Genomic DNA, 19,928 nt, shown 5'->3' on the forward strand with positions numbered 1-19,928 from the left:
AGCCATACAGTGAAGTTGCTACCTTCGCTCTGTGAACTCCACATACCTGGGTTCAAATACTATTCAAAATATTTCAAACACAGAGCTTTTGCTTTAGCTTGCCTTGAGTTCCAGGTGAGCGGGATCTGCACTTTTGAGACTTTTCTATTGGTTCCATTCAAGTTCAATCAAGCACATAGAGAGTATTTGAAATGATTTCAAATAGTATTTGAACCCAGGTCTGAGTGGCCCCACTAAATGTAGCATATTCTCTTGCTCTATTACTCTACAGATGTTCCAGTTAACCTTGATAAATACAGATAAGCAGCAGTACAACAATGTGTTGCTCTGATTCAGTAAACACAGAGAGCGGAATACATTTCTTAGTAAGGACTCTTGTTCTGTGCCGAGCCTGCGTAGCCTATTGTCATTAGCATATTTGATGAATATATATTGTAGAGTGCTTCTGTGATATAGGTTTCTACTAGTTTCTTCTAGTTGTTATGAAATGCATCGTTGGAAGTTTTTTGGTCAATGGTTGCAGACAGAGAGTGATATCAGTTTGTGCGTCCAGACGTGACCGTGCTAAATGACCTCTCCTCTCTCCCTCAGGTTCGAGATGACAACAAGAGGCAGCACCCCTGCCTGGTGGATTTCACCAAGCTGCCTGAAACTGAGAGGAACTATAACCTGCAGATGTCTAGCGAAACACTAAAGTGAGTAGCTAGGCTAATATCCTAAACACATATGCATACTGTATCACATGACTCATTCCATCCAATTACAGGGAAAAGAGAAGCCACTGATGACAACCAAACTGCCATTCCAGTACCTACATCTTCCACACATACATCTTTGATTGATAGATGTGTTTGACTAAGAGGATGTTTCATACATTTCGTACCAGGAAATGTCTTTATAAGGAATGCTTGTGTGATGACGCTGTCAAGGGGGAGATGATGACTCCCTGTTTAGGTGGAATACTTGGCCTTTATTTCACCTTTATTTAACCAGGAAGGATAGTTGAGAACAAGTTCTCATTTGCAAGTGCGACCTGGCCAAGATAAAGCAAAGCAGTTCTACACAAACAACAACACATAGTTACACATGGAATAAACAAACATATAACCAAAGAATCAGTAGAAAAAGTCGATATACAGCAAATGTGGTAGGATGAGGGAGGTAAGGCAATAAATAGGCCGTGGTGGAGAAGTAATTACAATATAGCATTTAAACACTGGAATGGTAGAATGTGCAGGTTCATTGATCTGTGAGCTGCTCTGACAGCTGGTGCTTAAAGCTAGTGAGAGTGGTAAAGTGTCTCCCACAGATGCAGCTCATGTGAATCAGTATTTACTCATACTAATACCTCATTTGCACATTTGCTGCATATCAAATTTTTCTACTAATTCATTGGTTATATGTTTGTTTATTCCGTGTGTAACTCTGTGTTGTTGTATGTGTGAACTTGTTCTCAACTATCCTTCCTGGTTAAATAAAGGTGATAAATTATCTTTAATTTATCATCTGTAGAAATGATGAGAATAGAAAGGTTCAGAACGTTTGTGAAGCATCACAGCACAGTTGGAAAATACATGGCAAATAGAAATCCAATATGGATGGTGTTAAGAGACAGATGGGAGGGGTTGAATGGAGCTGAAGGACTGGATGGTGTTAAGAGACAGATGGGAGGGGTTGAATGGAGCTGAAGGACTGGATGGTGTTAAGAGACAGATGGGAGGGGTTGAATGGAGCTGAAGAACTGGATGGTTTTAAGAGACAGATGGGAGGGGTTGAATGGAGCTGAAGGACTGGATGGTGTTAAGAGACAGATGGGAGGGGTTGAATGGAGCTGAAGGACTGGATGGTGTTAAGAGACAGATGGGAGGGGTTGAATGGAGCTGAAGGACTGGATGGTGTTAAGAGACAGATGGGAGGGGTTGAATGGAGCTGAAGAACTGGATGGTGTTAAGAGACAGATGGGAGGGGTTGAATGGAGCTGAAGGGACTGGATGGTGTTAAGAGACAGATGGGAGGGGTTGAATGGAGCTGAAGGACTGGATGGTGTTAAGAGACAGATGGGAGGGGTTGAATGGAGCTGAAGAACTGGATGGTGTTAAGAGACAGATGGGAGGGGTTGAATGGAGCTGAAGGGACTGGATGGTGTTAAGAGACAGATGGGAGGGGTTGAATGGAGCTGAAGGACTGGATGGTGTTAAGAGACAGATGGGAGGGGTTGAATGGAGCTGAAGGACTGGATGGTGTTAAGAGACAGATGGGAGGGGTTGAATGGAGCTGAAGGGTGGGACTAATAATAACAAGATAACTCATGTAAAACACACTGTGTCCTTATAATAACAACAAGATAACTCATGTAAAACACACTGTGTCCTTATAATAACAACAAGACAACTCATGTAAAACACACTGTGTCCTTATAATAACAACAAGATAACTCATGTAAAACACACTGTGTCCTTATAATAACAACAAGATAACTCATGTAAAACACACTGTGTCCTTATAATAACAACTAGATAACTCATGTAAAACACGCTGTATCCTTATAATAACAACAATATAACTCATGTAAAACACACTGTGTCCTTATAATAACAACTAGATAACTCATGTAAAACACGCTGTGTCCGTAAAACGTATATAGGTTCAGAATATTGTAAAAACAATAGATGGGAGAGGTTAGAAGAAGGACAGGAAGAAAAATAAAATGTAACTATTGTAATAGATTGTCTGTAAAATGTAGATAGTATGAATAAACTGGAAGTAGAAGCCTAAGTATTGTTGCTCAATAGTGTAATCCAATTAGGGGAGAGGTGGCAGGGTTATAAAGTAATTAAGGAAAATATATATTTTTTTATAGATATGTATATGTATTTATATGTATGTATTTTATACATATAAATTATATATATATATTTATTTATATATATTATTCTACAATGAGGAAAATAGTAAAAATAACGAAAAACCCTTGAATGAGTAGGTGTGTCCAAACTTTTGACTAGTAATGTATATATTCAAGGGTCTTTCTTTATTTTTACTATTTGTCACATTTTCCACATGGTGAAGACATCAAAACTATGAAATAACACATATGGAATCACGTAGTAACCAAAAAAGTGGTAAACAAATCTAAATATATTTTATATTTGAGATTCTTCAAAGTAGACACACTTTGCCTTGATGACAGCTTTGCAAACTCTTGGCATTCTCTCAACCAGCTTCATGAGGTATACACCTGGAATGCATTTTAATTAACAGGTGTGCCTCTTTAAAAATTAATTTGTGGAATTTCTTTCCTTCTTTAAGCATTTGAGACAATCAGTTGTGTTGTGACAAGGTCCAAATTTGAGATTTTTGTTTCCAACCGCCGTGTCTTTGTGAGACGCAGAGTAGATGAATGGATGATCTCCGCGTGTGTGGTTCCCACCATGAAGCATGGAGGAGGAGGTGTGATGGTGGGGGGTGCTTTGCTGGTGACACTGTCAGTGATTTATTTAGAATTCAAGGCACCCTTAAGTAGCATGGCTACCACAGGATTTGGCAGCGATATGCCATCCCATCTGGTTTGCGCTTAGTGGGACTATCATTTGTTTTTCAACAGGACAATGACCCAACACACCTCCAGGCTTTGTAAGGTTTTTGACCGTTTGTAAGGTTTTGATATATTGTGGGTTTGGAAATGATGCAGACAATTACAGTGATCGAAGCTACAATCTATCTGCAATATGAAAGTTGATCTACCCCTTTAAAAATATAAAATGTTATACAATCAATACAATACAAAACAAATACATTTAAAAAAAGTTACTGGTGACGATCTCATGAAACAGTAATGTGGAATATAAATGGTGCAGAATAGTGCCAGGTGAGTACAGGTGTTGTGATGTCACCTGGGCTGAGTGTAAGTCTGTCTGTCAGGGTACGAGCCCCTCCACCTCACGGAGGTGTCTGTGGACCTGACGAATGTCTACATTAGAAAGAGTGTATAGAACAAAGAGGAGGATGATGGGTAATTCATTGAAAGCGGTAACTCCTGTTCCCTGTCGCTCTCTGTGTATCTCAGGACCCTGTTGGCATTGGGATGTCATGTGACACAGACCAACGTTAATGCCGAGGATGATCTGAAGAAAGTCAAACTGCCCAAAGAGTAAGTCATGTGGTTTTTACTAGTATTGATTCATTGATTGATTATGAGATACAGTAATACAACCCCGCAGTCGTTTCTAGGGGAGACATGTACCCAGTGTAAGTCATTATGACCAGTCAACAAAACAATGTGATACGAGCGACATTAGGAAATCAGAGGAACACTGTCTTGGGCTTGGAGACACTTATACAACTCTACATTTGAGGCTAAGAAGACTTTCCTTCAATGCTTCTTTCTACTGTGTTACCCTATTATTGTCCTGTGTATTTATGTAGCTATGTGATGTCTAATGACTATATCCTGTGTATTTATGTAGCTCAAATCAAATCCAATTTTATTTGTCACATACACATGGTTAGCAGATGTTAATGCAAGTGTAGCGAAATGCTTGTGCTTCTAGTTCCGACAACGCACTAATAACCAACAAGTAATCTAACTAACAATCCCAAAACTACTGTCTTATACACACAAGTGTAAGGGGATAAAGAATATGTACATAAAGATATATGAATGAGTGATGGTACAGAGCGGCATAGGCAAGATACAGTAGATGTATCGAGTACAGTATATACATATGAGATGAGTATGTAAACAAAGTGGCATAGTTAAAGTGGCTAGTGATACATGTATTACATAAAGATGCAGTAGATGATATAGAGTACAGTATATACGTATACATATGAGATGAATAATGTAGGGTATGTAAACATTATATTAGGTAGCATTGTTTAAAGTGGCTAGTGATATATTTTACATCATTTCCCATCAATTCCCATTATTAAAGTGGCTGGAGTTGAGTCAGTGTGTTGGCAGCAGCCACTCAATGTTAGTGGTGGCTGTTTAACAGTCTGATGGCCTTGAGATAGAAGCTGTTTTTCAGTCTCTCGGTCCCAGCTTTGATGCACCTGTACTGACCTCGCCTTCTGGATGATAGCGGGGTGAACAGGCAGTGGCTCGGGTGGTTGTTGTCCTTGATGATCTTTATGGCCTTCCTGTAACATCGGGTGGTGTAGGTGTCCTGGAGGGCAGGTAGTTTTCCCCCGGTGATGCGTTGTGCAGACCTCACTACCCTCTGGAGAGCCTTACGGTTGTGGGCGGAGAAGTTGCCGTACCAGGCGGTGATACAGCCTGCCAGGATGCTCTCGATTGTGCATCTGTAGAAGTTTGTGAGTGCTTTTGGTGACAAGCCGAATTTCTTCAGCCTCCTGAGGTTGAAGAGGCGCTGCTGCGCCTTCTTCACGACGCTGTCAGTGTGAGTGGACCAATTCAGTTTGTCTGTGATGTGTATGCCGAGGAACTTAAAACTTGCTACCCTCTCCACTACTGTTCCATCGATGTGGATAGGAGGGTGTTCCCTCTGCTGTTTCCTGAAGTCCACAATCATCTCCTTAGTTTTGTTGACGTTGAGTGTGAGGTTATTTTCCTGACACCACACTCCGAGGGCCCTCACCTCCTCCCTGTAGGCCGTCTCATCGTTGTTGGTAATCAAGCCTACCACTGTTGTGTCGTCCGCAAACTTGCTGCGTGATGTCTAATGGCTATATCCTGTGTATTTATGTAGCTATGTGATGTCTAACAACTATATCCTGTGTATTTATGTAGCTATGTGATGTCTAATGGCTATATCCTGTGTATTTATGTAGCTATGTGATGTCTAACAGCTATATCCTGTGTATTTATGTAGCTATGTGATGTCTAACAGCTATATCCTGTGTATTTATGTAGCTATGTGATGTCTAACGGGTACAAGCCAACTCCGCTGGATCTTTCTGAGGAGAAACTGACGGCTGGTCATGAGGTTCTGGTAGATAAACTGGCGGAGAACGCTCACAACGTTTGGGCCAAGGACAGGATCAAACAAGGATGGACCTACGGCATTCAGCAGGTACATGTTTTGGCCCAGCTCTCTATCATCACAGTTTGTAACTGTAATTCAATGTAAATACATAGTAACTCATGACCAGTGAATGAATGTCAGGCATAAGATCTCTGATAGCTCTGAATAGCTCTGATAGCTCTGATAGCTCTGAATAGCTCTGATAGCTCTGATAGCTCTGATAGCTCTGATAGCTCTGATAGCTCTCATAGCTCTGATAGCTCTGAATAGCTCTGAATAGCTCTGATAGCTCTGATAGCTCTGAATAGCTCTGATAGCTCTGATAGCTCTGAATAGCTCTGAATAGCTCTGATAGCTCTGATAGCTCTGAATAGCTCTGATAGCTCTGATAGCTCTGATAGCTCTGAATAGCTCTGAATAGCTCTGATAGCTCTGAATAGCTCTGAATAGCTCTGATAGCTCTGATAGCTCTGAATAGCTCTGATAGCTCTGAATAGCTCTGATAGCTCTGATAGCTCTGAATAGCTCTGATAGCTCTGATAGCTCTGAATAGCTCTGAATAGCTCTGATAGCTCTGATAGCTCTGATAGCTCTGAATAGCTCTGATAGCTCTGATAGCTCTGATAGCTCTGAATAGCTCTGATAGCTCTGATAGCTCTGAATAGCTCTGAATAGCTCTGATAGCTCCGATAGCTCTGAATAGCTCTGATAGCTCTGATAGCTCTGAATAGCTCTGATTGCTCTGAATAGCTCTGATAGCTCTGATAGCTCCGATAGCTCTGAATAGCTCTGATAGCTCTGATAGCTCTCATAGCTCTGATAGCTCTGATAGCTCTGATAGCTCTGATAGCTCTGATAGCTCTGATAGCTCTGAATAGCTCTGATAGCTCTGATAGCTCTGATAGCTCTGATAGCTCTGATAGCTCTGAATAGCTCTGAATAGCTCTGATAGCTCTGATAGCTCTGATAGCTCTGAATAGCTCTGATAGCTCTGATAGCTCTGAATAGCTCTGATAGCTCTGGTAGCTCTGATAGCATACATTTTATGCATTCAGATTGTCATGTGACATACCGTTGTTGATGGTATATAACATCATTTAACAAGAGAACCCTGACAGAGCTGATTTTTTGTTGTTGTCGTCGTTATTTCTCTGTAGGATGTGAAGAGCAGGCGAAACCCTCGTCTGGTGCCGTACGCTTTACTAGACGAGAGAACCAAGAAGTCTAACAGAGACAGTCTGAGAGAGGCCATCAGGACCCTGGTGGGATATGGCTACAACATCGACCCCCCAGACCAGGAAGGTGAGTAGAGGACTGTAAGCAGCAATATAATGTATGGTAGTAAGTTATCTTGTCATACACATGTACCATCCTGCAACTAAGCCATGGGGCAAGCAAACCGGTACGTGTCTTTTTTACACAATCAATGTACATTTTCATTCCGTTAGATAAAGAAATCCTTATCACTGCCCACTTGAATATGTCCCTCCCCTTTTCCAAGTAATTTCTGTGGATGCTTTTTCAGTCAATCTTCAATTGACTGCAATAGATATGGTCCTTCGAGCCAGATTCAATTCTCTGCCACAGTTATAAGATATCTCTCGAGCTAGGCCCATATATACACTTAAAGGTGGAGGGCGTCTTTAGCATTTTCATTGGTTGAATGTCTTCTTCCTTGTGTCCCCAGCCTGTCATATCGTGGAGAGGCAGAGCATTGAGACGGTCCGGTTCTTCCGCGTGGAGCAGACGTATGCAGTGAAGACAGGGAAGTGGTACTTTGAGTTTGAGGCCCTGACCGGAGGGGACATGAGGGTTGGTTGGGCTAGACCAGGCTGTAGGTCAGACTTTGACCTGGGCATGGACGACCAGGCCTACGTCTTTGATGGATACAAGGTAAACAGACAACACCTAGTATCTTTATATAATATATCTTATCTGTTTTTATCTTATCTTTTTATGTTATGTTAACTTATCTTTTTATACTGTTTGAAGTTTATCATAATCTACAGTGCCTTCAGAAAGTATTCAAACCCGTTGACCTTTTCACATTTTGTAGTGTTACAGCTTGAATTTAAAATGGATTCAATTGCGATGTTGTGTCACTGGCCACACACAATACCCCATAATGTCAAAGTGACATTTTTACAAATGAATACAAAATGAAAAGCTGAAATGTCTTGAGTCAATAAGTATTCCACTCCTTTGTTATGGCAAGCCTAAATAAGTTCAGTGAGTGAAAATGTGCTTAACAAGTCACATAATACGTTGCATGGACTCACTCTGTGGGCAGCGTGCTTCTACACCTGCATTGCTTGCTGTTTGGGGTTTTAGACTGGGTTTCTGTAAAGCACTTTGAGATATCAGCTGATGTACGAAGGGCTATATAAATACATTTGATTTGATTTGAATAATATTAACATTATGTTTTAATGACTACCTAATCTTTGTACCCCACACATACAATTTTCTGTAAGGTCCCTCAGTCAAGCAGCGAATTTCAAACACAGATTCAACCACAAAGACCTGGGAGTTTTTCCAAAGCCTCGCAAAGGGCACCTATTGGTTGATGGGTAGAAATAAAATTTAAAAAGCAAACATTGAATATCCCTTTGAGAATGGTGAAGTTATTAATTACACTTTGGAATGTGTATCAATACACCCATCCACTACAAAGAATTAGGCATTCTTAACTCAGTTGCCGGAGAGGAAAGAAACTACTCAGGGATTTCACCAGTTTAATGGCTGTGATAGGAGAAAACTGAGGATAGATCAACAACATTGTAGATAACCCCAAAGCGAGGCTAAATGATAGAGTGAAAAGAAGGAAGCCTGTAGAGAATAAAATATTCCCTGAGCGGTTTCCCTTCTCTCCGGCAACTGAGTTAGGAAGGACGTCTGTAACTTTGTTGTGGCTGAGTGTTTACGTTTATCATCATGTACGTATAGACCTGGCCTAACTGATTCTGCATTCAGCAATGTTATATTGTTGCCAAACAACAAATAGGCTAAATCTCCCAAAAATGGTATGCCATGTATCAAGGCAAATTATCGTACACTTGATCAACTTTACGTTTTAGTGGTGAATATTACATTAGGGTTAGTAACACGTGTTGTTGTTAGTAATACGTGTTGTTGTTTGTTCCTCCAGGGCCGTCGAATGCACATGGGTGCGCGTTTCTTCGGCCAGTCATGGAACAAGGGAGATGTGGTGGGCTGCATGATCAACATGGAGGACAAGTCTATGGTCTTCACCCTCAATGGAGAGCTACTCATCACTAACAAGGGATCTGAGCTCTGCTTCGTTGACTTCGAGACAGATGATGGTGAGTTTATCTTTAGAAGGGATCTGAGCTTTGCTTAGTTGACTTCCAGACAGATGATGGTGAGTTTCTTTACAAGGGATCCGAGCTCTGATTCGTTGACTTCGAGACAGCTGATGGTGAGTTTATCTTTAGAAGGGATCCGAGTTCTGCTTAGTTGACTTCCAGACCTATGACTTCCAGACAGATGATGGTGAGTTTATCTTTACAAGGGATCAGAGCACTGCTTAGTTGACTTCCAGACAGACAATGGTAAGTTTATATTTTTCATTCCTTAGTCTTAACTTGGAAGATTGTATAGTCTCATTTTTCCTCTAGGAAAATTGGAGATTGAGGTTCATCCTTCCTAAACTAACTTCATGTATTCATCAATATAAAATAAACTGTTTTATTGTCCGTTTTCACATAAATTGGCTTTGCATTGTGAAATGTGTTTATTTATCCATGTATTCAAAATGTGCTTTACCAGAAAGGTACTCTCGAGTTTTGAATCTCTTTTCTTAGAAAACGGCGATGCAGAGCATGTGAAACATAAATCCGCAAAGCAATGGGGAAATCAGTCATTTCTGGTGTTGCTGTTGGAGGAAATGTAAATGTACTTCATGTAAATCATATCGATTTCTGTGTTCCAAATGAAGTTCCTTCTCCGATATTCTAGAATCTAGGGAGTGTGGTGTAACAGAATGCTTTCCAAATAATGGGTATTTTTGCGAAGTTAATTGCTTTTGGGTTGAGGCATCAGATTAGTTCCTTTCCAGAAACATACGTTAACCTCTAACCTCTGACATCTATGATTTCCAGGCTTCATCCCAGTGTGTTGTCTGGCCCAGTCCCAGATAAACCTCTAACCTATGACCTCTAATTCCTCCAGGCTTCATCCCAGTGTGTTGTCTGGCCCAGTCTGAGATTGGCCGTATGAACCTGGGGAAGGACGCCAGCAGCTTTAAGTATTACACCATGTGTGGCCTGCAGGAGGGCTTCGAACCCTTCGCTGTCAACATGAACAGAGAGGTCACCATGTGGTTCAGCAAACGCCTGCCTACCTTCGTCAACATCCCCAAGGACCACAACCACATCGAGGTACCGTTTTAATATTTAGTGGCCTGATTACCCAGGGGCCTGATGTTGAATAATCTCCACTAAAGCCTGACATCTTGAGGCAAATCAGTTTGGCTAGTGACAAACAAAGTTCCCTACCTGGTTCTGAGTGCTAAACATTCTCTTCTCCATATGAATATGACTGCTTCTCCCCTCTGAATGTGATTGTGACTGATCTTCCTCTCTGAATGTGACTGATCTTCCTCTCTGAATGTGACTGATCTTCCTCTCTGAATGTGACTGATCTTCCTCTCTGAATGTGACTGCCCTTCCTCTCTGAATGTGACTGATCTTCCTCTCTGAATGTGACTGATCTTCCTCTCTGAATGTGACTGATCTTCCTCTCTGAATGTGACTGATCTTCCTCTCTGAATGTGACTGATCTTCCTCTCTGAATGTGACTGATCTTCCTCTCTGAATGGGACTGCCCTTCCTCTCTGAATGTTACTGATCTTCCTCTCTGAATGTGACTGCCCTTCCTCTCTGAATGTTATTGTGACTGCTCCTCCTCTCTGAATGTGATTGTGACTGCTCCTCCTCTCTGAATGTGACTGCTCCTCCTCTCTTATTGTGACTGCTCCTCCTGTCTGAATGTGATTGTGACTGCTCCTCCTCTCTGAATGTGATTATGACTGCTCCTCCTCTCTGAATGTGATTATGACTGCTCCTCCTCTCTGAATGTGATTATGACTGCTCCTCCTCTCTGAATGTGATTATGACTGCTCCTCCTCTCTGAATGTGATTATGACTGCTCCTCCTCTCTGAATGTGATTATGACTGCTCCTCCTCTCTGAATGTGATTGTGACTGCTCCTCCTCTCTGAATGTGATTGTGACTGCTCCTCCTCTCTGAATGTGATTATGACTGCTCCTCCTGTCTGAATGTGATTGTGACTGCTCCTCCTCTCTGAATGTGATTGTGACTGATCCTCCTCTCTGAATGTGACTGCTCGTCCTCTCTGAATGTGACTGCTCCTCCTCTCTGAATGTGACTGCTCCTCCTCTCTGAATGTGACTGCTCCTCCTCTCTGAATGTGACTGCTCCTCCTCTCTGAATGTGATTATGACTCCTCCTCCTCTCTGAATGTGATTGTGACTGCTCCTCCTCTCTGAATGTGATTGTGACTGCTCGTCCTCTCTGAATGTGATTGTGACTGCTCCTCCTGTCTGAATGTGATTGTGACTGCTCCTCCTCTCTGAATGTGATTGTGACTGCTCCTCCTGTCTGAATGTGATTGTGACTGCTCCTCCTCTCTGAATGTGATTGTGACTGCTCCTCCTGTCTGAATGTGATTGTGACTGCTCCTCCTCTCTGAATGTGATTGTGACTGCTCCTCCTCTCTGAATGTGATTGTGACTGCTCCTCCTCTCTGAATGTGATTGTGACTGCTCCTCCTGTCTGAATGTGATTATGACTGCTCCTCCTCTCTGAATGTGATTATGACTGCTCCTCCTCTCTGAATGTGATTGTGACTGCTCCTCCTCTCTGAATGTGATTGTGACTGCTCCTCCTCTCTGAATGTGATTATGACTGCTCCTCCTGTCTGAATGTGATTGTGACTGCTCCTCCTCTCTGAATGTGATTGTGACTGATCCTCCTCTCTGAATGTGACTGCTCGTCCTCTCTGAATGTGACTGCTCCTCCTCTCTGAATGTGACTGCTCCTCCTCTCTGAATGTGACTGCTCCTCCTCTCTGAATGTGACTGCTCCTCCTCTCTGAATGTGATTATGACTCCTCCTCCTCTCTGAATGTGATTGTGACTGCTCCTCCTCTCTGAATGTGATTGTGACTGCTCGTCCTCTCTGAATGTGATTGTGACTGCTCCTCCTGTCTGAATGTGATTGTGACTGCTCCTCCTCTCTGAATGTGATTGTGACTGCTCCTCCTGTCTGAATGTGATTGTGACTGCTCCTCCTCTCTGAATGTGATTGTGACTGATCCTCCTCTCTGAATGTGACTGCTCCTCCTCTCTGAATGTGATTGTGACTGCTCCTCCTCTCTGAATGTGATTATGACTGCTCCTCCTCTCTGAATGTGACTGCTCCTCCTCTCTGAATGTGATTGATCCTCCTCTCTGAATGTGATTGTGACTGCTCCTCCTCTCTGAATGTGATTGTGACTGCTCCTCCTGTCTGAATGTGATTGTGACTGCTCCTCCTCTCTGAATGTGATTGTGACTGCTCCTCCTCTCTGAATGTGATTGTGACTGCTCCTCCTCTCTGAATGTGATTGTGACTGCTCCTCCTGTCTGAATGTGATTATGACTGCTCCTCCTGTCTGAATGTGATTGTGACTGCTCCTCCTCTCTGAATGTGATTGTGACTGATCCTCCTCTCTGAATGTGACTGCTCGTCCTCTCTGAATGTGACTGCTCCTCCTCTCTGAATGTGACTGCTCCTCCTCTCTGAATGTGACTGCTCCTCCTCTCTGAATGTGACTGCTCCTCCTCTCTGAATGTGATTATGACTCCTCCTCCTCTCTGAATGTGATTGTGACTGCTCCTCCTCTCTGAATGTGATTGTGACTGCTCGTCCTCTCTGAATGTGATTGTGACTGCTCCTCCTGTCTGAATGTGATTGTGACTGCTCCTCCTCTCTGAATGTGATTGTGACTGCTCCTCCTGTCTGAATGTGATTGTGACTGCTCCTCCTCTCTGAATGTGATTGTGACTGCTCCTCCTGTCTGAATGTGATTGTGACTGCTCCTCCTCTCTGAATGTGATTGTGACTGCTCCTCCTCTCTGAATGTGATTGTGACTGCTCCTCCTCTCTGAATGTGATTGTGACTGCTCCTCCTGTCTGAATGTGATTATGACTGCTCCTCCTCTCTGAATGTGATTATGACTGCTCCTCCTCTCTGAATGTGATTGTGACTGCTCCTCCTCTCTGAATGTGATTGTGACTGCTCCTCCTGTCTGAATGTGATTATGACTGCTCCTCCTGTCTGAATGTGATTGTGACTGCTCCTCCTCTCTGAATGTGATTGTGACTGATCCTCCTCTCTGAATGTGACTGCTCGTCCTCTCTGAATGTGACTGCTCCTCCTCTCTGAATGTGACTGCTCCTCCTCTCTGAATGTGACTGCTCCTCCTCTCTGAATGTGACTGCTCCTCCTCTCTGAATGTGATTATGACTCCTCCTCCTCTCTGAATGTGATTGTGACTGCTCCTCCTCTCTGAATGTGATTGTGACTGCTCCTCCTGTCTGAATGTGATTGTGACTGCTCCTCCTCTCTGAATGTGATTGTGACTGCTCCTCCTGTCTGAATGTGATTGTGACTGCTCCTCCTCTCTGAATGTGATTGTGACTGCTCCTCCTGTCTGAATGTGATTGTGACTGCTCCTCCTCTCTGAATGTGATTGTGACTGCTCCTCCTCTCTGAATGTGATTGTGACTGCTCCTCCTCTCTGAATGTGATTGTGACTGCTCCTCCTGTCTGAATGTGATTATGACTGCTCCTCCTCTCTGAATGTGATTATGACTGCTCCTCCTCTCTGAATGTGATTGTGACTGCTCCTCCTCTCTGAATGTGATTGTGACTGCTCCTCCTCTCTGAATGTGATTATGACTGCTCCTCCTGTCTGAATGTGATTGTGACTGCTCCTCCTCTCTGAATGTGATTGTGACTGATCCTCCTCTCTGAATGTGACTGCTCGTCCTCTCTGAATGTGACTGCTCCTCCTCTCTGAATGTGACTGCTCCTCCTCTCTGAATGTGACTGCTCCTCCTCTCTGAATGTGACTGCTCCTCCTCTCTGAATGTGATTATGACTCCTCCTCCTCTCTGAATGTGATTGTGACTGCTCCTCCTCTCTGAATGTGATTGTGACTGCTCGTCCTCTCTGAATGTGATTGTGACTGCTCCTCCTGTCTGAATGTGATTGTGACTGCTCCTCCTCTCTGAATGTGATTGTGACTGCTCCTCCTGTCTGAATGTGATTGTGACTGCTCCTCCTCTCTGAATGTGATTGTGACTGATCCTCCTCTCTGAATGTGACTGCTCCTCCTCTCTGAATGTGATTGTGACTGCTCCTCCTCTCTGAATGTGATTATGACTGCTCCTCCTCTCTGAATGTGACTGCTCCTCCTCTCTGAATGTGATTGATCCTCCTCTCTGAATGTGATTGTGACTGCTCCTCCTCTCTGAATGTGATTGTGACTGCTCCTCCTGTCTGAATGTGATTGTGACTGCTCCTCCTCTCTGAATGTGATTGTGACTGCTCCTCCTCTCTGAATGTGATTGTGACTGCTCCTCCTCTCTGAATGTGATTGTGACTGCTCCTCCTGTCTGAATGTGATTATGACTGCTCCTCCTGTCTGAATGTGATTGTGACTGCTCCTCCTCTCTGAATGTGATTGTGACTGATCCTCCTCTCTGAATGTGACTGCTCGTCCTCTCTGAATGTGACTGCTCCTCCTCTCTGAATGTGACTGCTCCTCCTCTCTGAATGTGACTGCTCCTCCTCTCTGAATGTGACTGCTCCTCCTCTCTGAATGTGATTATGACTCCTCCTCCTCTCTGAATGTGATTGTGACTGCTCCTCCTCTCTGAATGTGATTGTGACTGCTCGTCCTCTCTGAATGTGATTGTGACTGCTCCTCCTGTCTGAATGTGATTGTGACTGCTCCTCCTCTCTGAATGTGATTGTGACTGCTCCTCCTGTCTGAATGTGATTGTGACTGCTCCTCCTCTCTGAATGTGATTGTGACTGCTCCTCCTGTCTGAATGTGATTGTGACTGCTCCTCCTCTCTGAATGTGATTGTGACTGCTCCTCCTCTCTGAATGTGATTGTGACTGCTCCTCCTCTCTGAATGTGATTGTGACTGCTCCTCCTGTCTGAATGTGATTATGACTGCTCCTCCTCTCTGAATGTGATTATGACTGCTCCTCCTCTCTGAATGTGATTGTGACTGCTCCTCCTCTCTGAATGTGATTGTGACTGCTCCTCCTGTCTGAATGTGATTATGACTGCTCCTCCTGTCTGAATGTGATTGTGACTGCTCCTCCTCTCTGAATGTGATTGTGACTGATCCTCCTCTCTGAATGTGACTGCTCGTCCTCTCTGAATGTGACTGCTCCTCCTCTCTGAATGTGACTGCTCCTCCTCTCTGAATGTGACTGCTCCTCCTCTCTGAATGTGACTGCTCCTCCTCTCTGAATGTGATTATGACTCCTCCTCCTCTCTGAATGTGATTGTGACTGCTCCTCCTCTCTGAATGTGATTGTGACTGCTCCTCCTGTCTGAATGTGATTGTGACTGCTCCTCCTCTCTGAATGTGATTGTGACTGCTCCTCCTGTCTGAATGTGATTGTGACTGCTCCTCCTCTCTGAATGTGATTGTGACTGATCCTCCTCTCTGAATGTGACTGCTCCTCCTCTCTGAATGTGATTGTGACTGCTCCTCCTCTCTGAATGTGATTATGACTGCTCCTCCTCTCTGAATGTGACTGCTCCTCCTCTCTGAATGTGATTGATCCTCCTCTCTGAATGTGATTGTGACTGCTCCTCCTCTCTGAATGTGATTGTGACTGCTCCTCCTGTCTGAATGTGATTGTGACTGCTCCTCCTCTCTGAATGTGATTGTGACTGCTCCTCCTCTCTGAATGTGATTGTGACTGCTCCTCCTCTCTGAATGTGATTGTGACTGCTCCTCCTGTCTGAATGTGATTATGACTGCTCCTCCTCTCTGAATGTGATTATGACTGCTCCTCCTCTCTGAATGTGATTGTGACTGCTCCTCCTCTCTGAATGTGATTGTGACTGCTCCTCCTCTCTGAATGTGATTATGACTGCTCCTCCTGTCTGAATGTGATTGTGACTGCTCCTCCTCTCTGAATGTGATTGTGACTGATCCTCCTCTCTGAATGTGACTGCTCGCCCTCTCTGAATGTGACTGCTCCTCCTCTCTGAATGTGACTGCTCCTCCTCTCTGAATGTGACTGCTCCTCCTCTCTGAATGTGACTGCTCCTCCTCTCTGAATGTGATTATGACTCCTCCTCCTCTCTGAATGTGATTGTGACTGCTCCTCCTCTCTGAATGTGATTGTGACTGCTCGTCCTCTCTGAATGTGATTGTGACTGCTCCTCCTGTCTGAATGTGATTGTGACTGCTCCTCCTCTCTGAATGTGATTGTGACTGCTCCTCCTGTCTGAATGTGATTGTGACTGCTCCTCCTCTCTGAATGTGATTGTGACTGATCCTCCTCTCTGAATGTGACTGCTCCTCCTCTCTGAATGTGATTGTGACTGCTCCTCCTCTCTGAATGTGATTATGACTGCTCCTCCTCTCTGAATGTGACTGCTCCTCCTCTCTGAATGTGATTGATCCTCCTCTCTGAATGTGATTGTGACTGCTCCTCCTCTCTGAATGTGATTGTGACTGCTCCTCCTGTCTGAATGTGATTGTGACTGCTCCTCCTCTCTGAATGTGATTGTGACTGCTCCTCCTCTCTGAATGTGATTGTGACTGCTCCTCCTCTCTGAATGTGATTGTGACTGCTCCTCCTCTCTGAATGTGATTGTGACTGCTCCTCCTGTCTGAATGTGATTATGACTGCTCCTCCTCTCTGAATGTGATTATGACTGCTCCTCCTCTCTGAATGTGATTGTGACTGCTCCTCCTCTCTGAATGTGATTATGACTGCTCCTCCTCTCTGAATGTGATTATGACTGCTCCTCCTGTCTGAATGTGATTGTGACTGCTCCTCCTCTCTGAATGTGATTGTGACTGATCCTCCTCTCTGAATGTGACTGCTCGTCCTCTCTGAATGTGACTGCTCCTCCTCTCTGAATGTGACTGCTCCTCCTCTCTGAATGTGACTGCTCCTCCTCTCTGAATGTGACTGCTCCTCCTCTCTGAATGTGATTATGACTCCTCCTCCTCTCTGAATGTGATTGTGACTGCTCCTCCTCTCTGAATGTGATTGTGACTGCTCGTCCTCTCTGAATGTGATTGTGACTGCTCCTCCTGTCTGAATGTGATTGTGACTGCTCCTCCTCTCTGAATGTGATTGTGACTGCTCCTCCTGTCTGAATGTGATTGTGACTGCTCCTCCTCTCTGAATGTGATTGTGACTGATCCTCCTCTCTGAATGTGACTGCTCCTCCTCTCTGAATGTGATTGTGACTGCTCCTCCTCTCTGAATGTGATTGTGACTGCTCCTCCTCTCTGAATGTGATTGTGACTGCTCCTCCTCTCTGAATGTGATTGTGACTGCTCCTCCTGTCTGAATGTGATTATGACTGCTCCTCCTGTCTGAATGTGATTGTGACTGCTCCTCCTCTCTGAATGTGATTGTGACTGATCCTCCTCTCTGAATGTGACTGCTCGTCCTCTCTGAATGTGACTGCTCCTCCTCTCTGAATGTGACTGCTCCTCCTCTCTGAATGTGACTGCTCCTCCTCTCTGAATGTGACTGCTCCTCCTCTCTGAATGTGATTATGACTCCTCCTCCTCTCTGAATGTGATTGTGACTGCTCCTCCTCTCTGAATGTGATTGTGACTGCTCGTCCTCTCTGAATGTGATTGTGACTGCTCCTCCTGTCTGAATGTGATTGTGACTGCTCCTCCTCTCTGAATGTGATTGTGACTGCTCCTCCTGTCTGAATGTGATTGTGACTGCTCCTCCTCTTTGAATGTGATTGTGACTGCTCCTCCTGTCTGAATGTGATTGTGACTGCTCCTCCTGTCTGAATGTGATTATGACTGCTCCTCCTCTCTGAATGTGATTGTGACTGCTCCTCCTCTCTGAATGTGATTGTGACTGCTCCTCCTGTCTGAATGTGATTATGACTGCTCCTCCTCTCTGAATGTGATTATGACTGCTCCTCCTCTCTGAATGTGATTGTGACTGCTCCTCCTCTCTGAATGTGATTGTGACTGCTCCTCCTCTCTGAATGTGATTATGACTGCTCCTCCTGTCTGAATGTGATTGTGACTGCTCCTCCTCTCTGAATGTGATTGTGACTGATCCTCCTCTCTGAATGTGACTGCTCGTCCTCTCTGAATGTGACTGCTCCTCCTCTCTGAATGTGACTGCTCCTCCTCTCTGAATGTGACTGCTCCTCCTCTCTGAATGTGACTGCTCCTCCTCTCTGAATGTGATTATGACTCCTCCTCCTCTCTGAATGTGATTGTGACTGCTCCTCCTCTCTGAATGTGATTGTGACTGCTCGTCCTCTCTGAATGTGATTGTGACTGCTCCTCCTGTCTGAATGTGATTGTGACTGCTCCTCCTCTCTGAATGTGATTGTGACTGCTCCTCCTGTCTGAATGTGATTGTGACTGCTCCTCCTCTCTGAATGTGATTGTGACTGATCCTCCTCTCTGAATGTGACTGCTCCTCCTCTCTGAATGTGATTGTGACTGCTCCTCCTCTCTGAATGTGATTATGACTGCTCCTCCTCTCTGAATGTGACTGCTCCTCCTCTCTGAATGTGATTGATCCTCCTCTCTGAATGTGATTGTGACTGCTCCTCCTCTCTGAATGTGATTGTGACTGCTCCTCCTGTCTGAATGTGATTGTGACTGCTCCTCCTCTCTGAATGTGATTGTGACTGCTCCTCCTCTCTGAATGTGATTGTGACTGCTCCTCCTCTCTGAATGTGATTGTGACTGCTCCTCCTGTCTGAATGTGATTATGACTGCTCCTCCTCTCTGAATGTGATTATGACTGCTCCTCCTCTCTGAATGTGATTGTGACTGCTCCTCCTCTCTGAATGTGATTATGACTGCTCCTCCTGTCTGAATGTGATTGTGACTGCTCCTCCTCTCTGAATGTGATTGTGACTGATCCTCCTCTCTGAATGTGACTGCTCGTCCTCTCTGAATGTGACTGCTCCTCCTCTCTGAATGTGACTGCTCCTCCTCTCTGAATGTGACTGCTCCTCCTCTCTGAATGTGACTGCTCCTCCTCTCTGAATGTGATTATGACTCCTCCTCCTCTCTGAACGTGATTGTGACTGCTCCTCCTCTCTGAATGTGATTGTGACTGCTCGTCCTCTCTGAATGTGATTGTGACTGCTCCTCCTGTCTGAATGTGATTGTGACTGCTCCTCCTCTCTGAATGTGATTGTGACTGCTCCTCCTGTCTGAATGTGATTGTGACTGCTCCTCCTCTCTGAATGTGATTGTGACTGCTCCTCCTCTCTGAATGTGACTGCTCCTCCTCTCTGAATGTGATTGTGACTGCTCCTCCTCTCTGAATGTGATTATGACTGCTCCTCCTCTCTGAATGTGACTGCTCCTCCTCTCTGAATGTGATTGATCCTCCTCTCTGAATGTGATTGTGACTGCTCCTCCTCTCTGAATGTGATTGTGACTGCTCGTCCTCTCTGAATGTGACTGCTCGTCCCCTCTGAATGTGAATGCTCCTCCTCTCTGAATGTGACTGCTCCTCCTCTCTGAATGTGATTATGACTCCTCCTCCTCTCTGAATGTGATTATGACTGCTCCTCCTCTCTGAATGTGATTGTGACTGCTCCTCCTCTCTTATTGTGATTATGACTACTCCTCCTGTCTG

The 19,928-nt window shown here is 44.3% G+C and overlaps 1 protein-coding gene across 5 annotated transcripts in view; it reads left to right on the forward strand.

Annotated features, from left to right (window-relative positions):
- LOC123995404 (ryanodine receptor 3-like) overlaps positions 1–19,928 on the forward strand; it is a 295,285-nt gene that overhangs the window by 131,628 nt on the left and 143,729 nt on the right. For all 5 annotated transcript variants that reach the window (XM_046298980.1, XM_046298984.1, XM_046298981.1 and 2 more), the window contains 7 exons: positions 592–695; positions 4,067–4,150; positions 5,876–6,035; positions 7,145–7,289; positions 7,675–7,880; positions 9,136–9,310; positions 10,179–10,387. In XM_046298980.1, the coding sequence (XP_046154936.1) occupies positions 592–695; positions 4,067–4,150; positions 5,876–6,035; positions 7,145–7,289; positions 7,675–7,880; positions 9,136–9,310; positions 10,179–10,387 (1,083 nt within the window). The remainder of the gene's footprint in view (positions 1–591; positions 696–4,066; positions 4,151–5,875; positions 6,036–7,144; positions 7,290–7,674; positions 7,881–9,135; positions 9,311–10,178; positions 10,388–19,928) is intronic.

The sequence above is a fragment of the Oncorhynchus gorbuscha genome, linkage group LG14 (genome assembly GCF_021184085.1).
Source record: "Oncorhynchus gorbuscha isolate QuinsamMale2020 ecotype Even-year linkage group LG14, OgorEven_v1.0, whole genome shotgun sequence".
Taxonomy (NCBI): domain Eukaryota; kingdom Metazoa; phylum Chordata; class Actinopteri; order Salmoniformes; family Salmonidae; genus Oncorhynchus; species Oncorhynchus gorbuscha.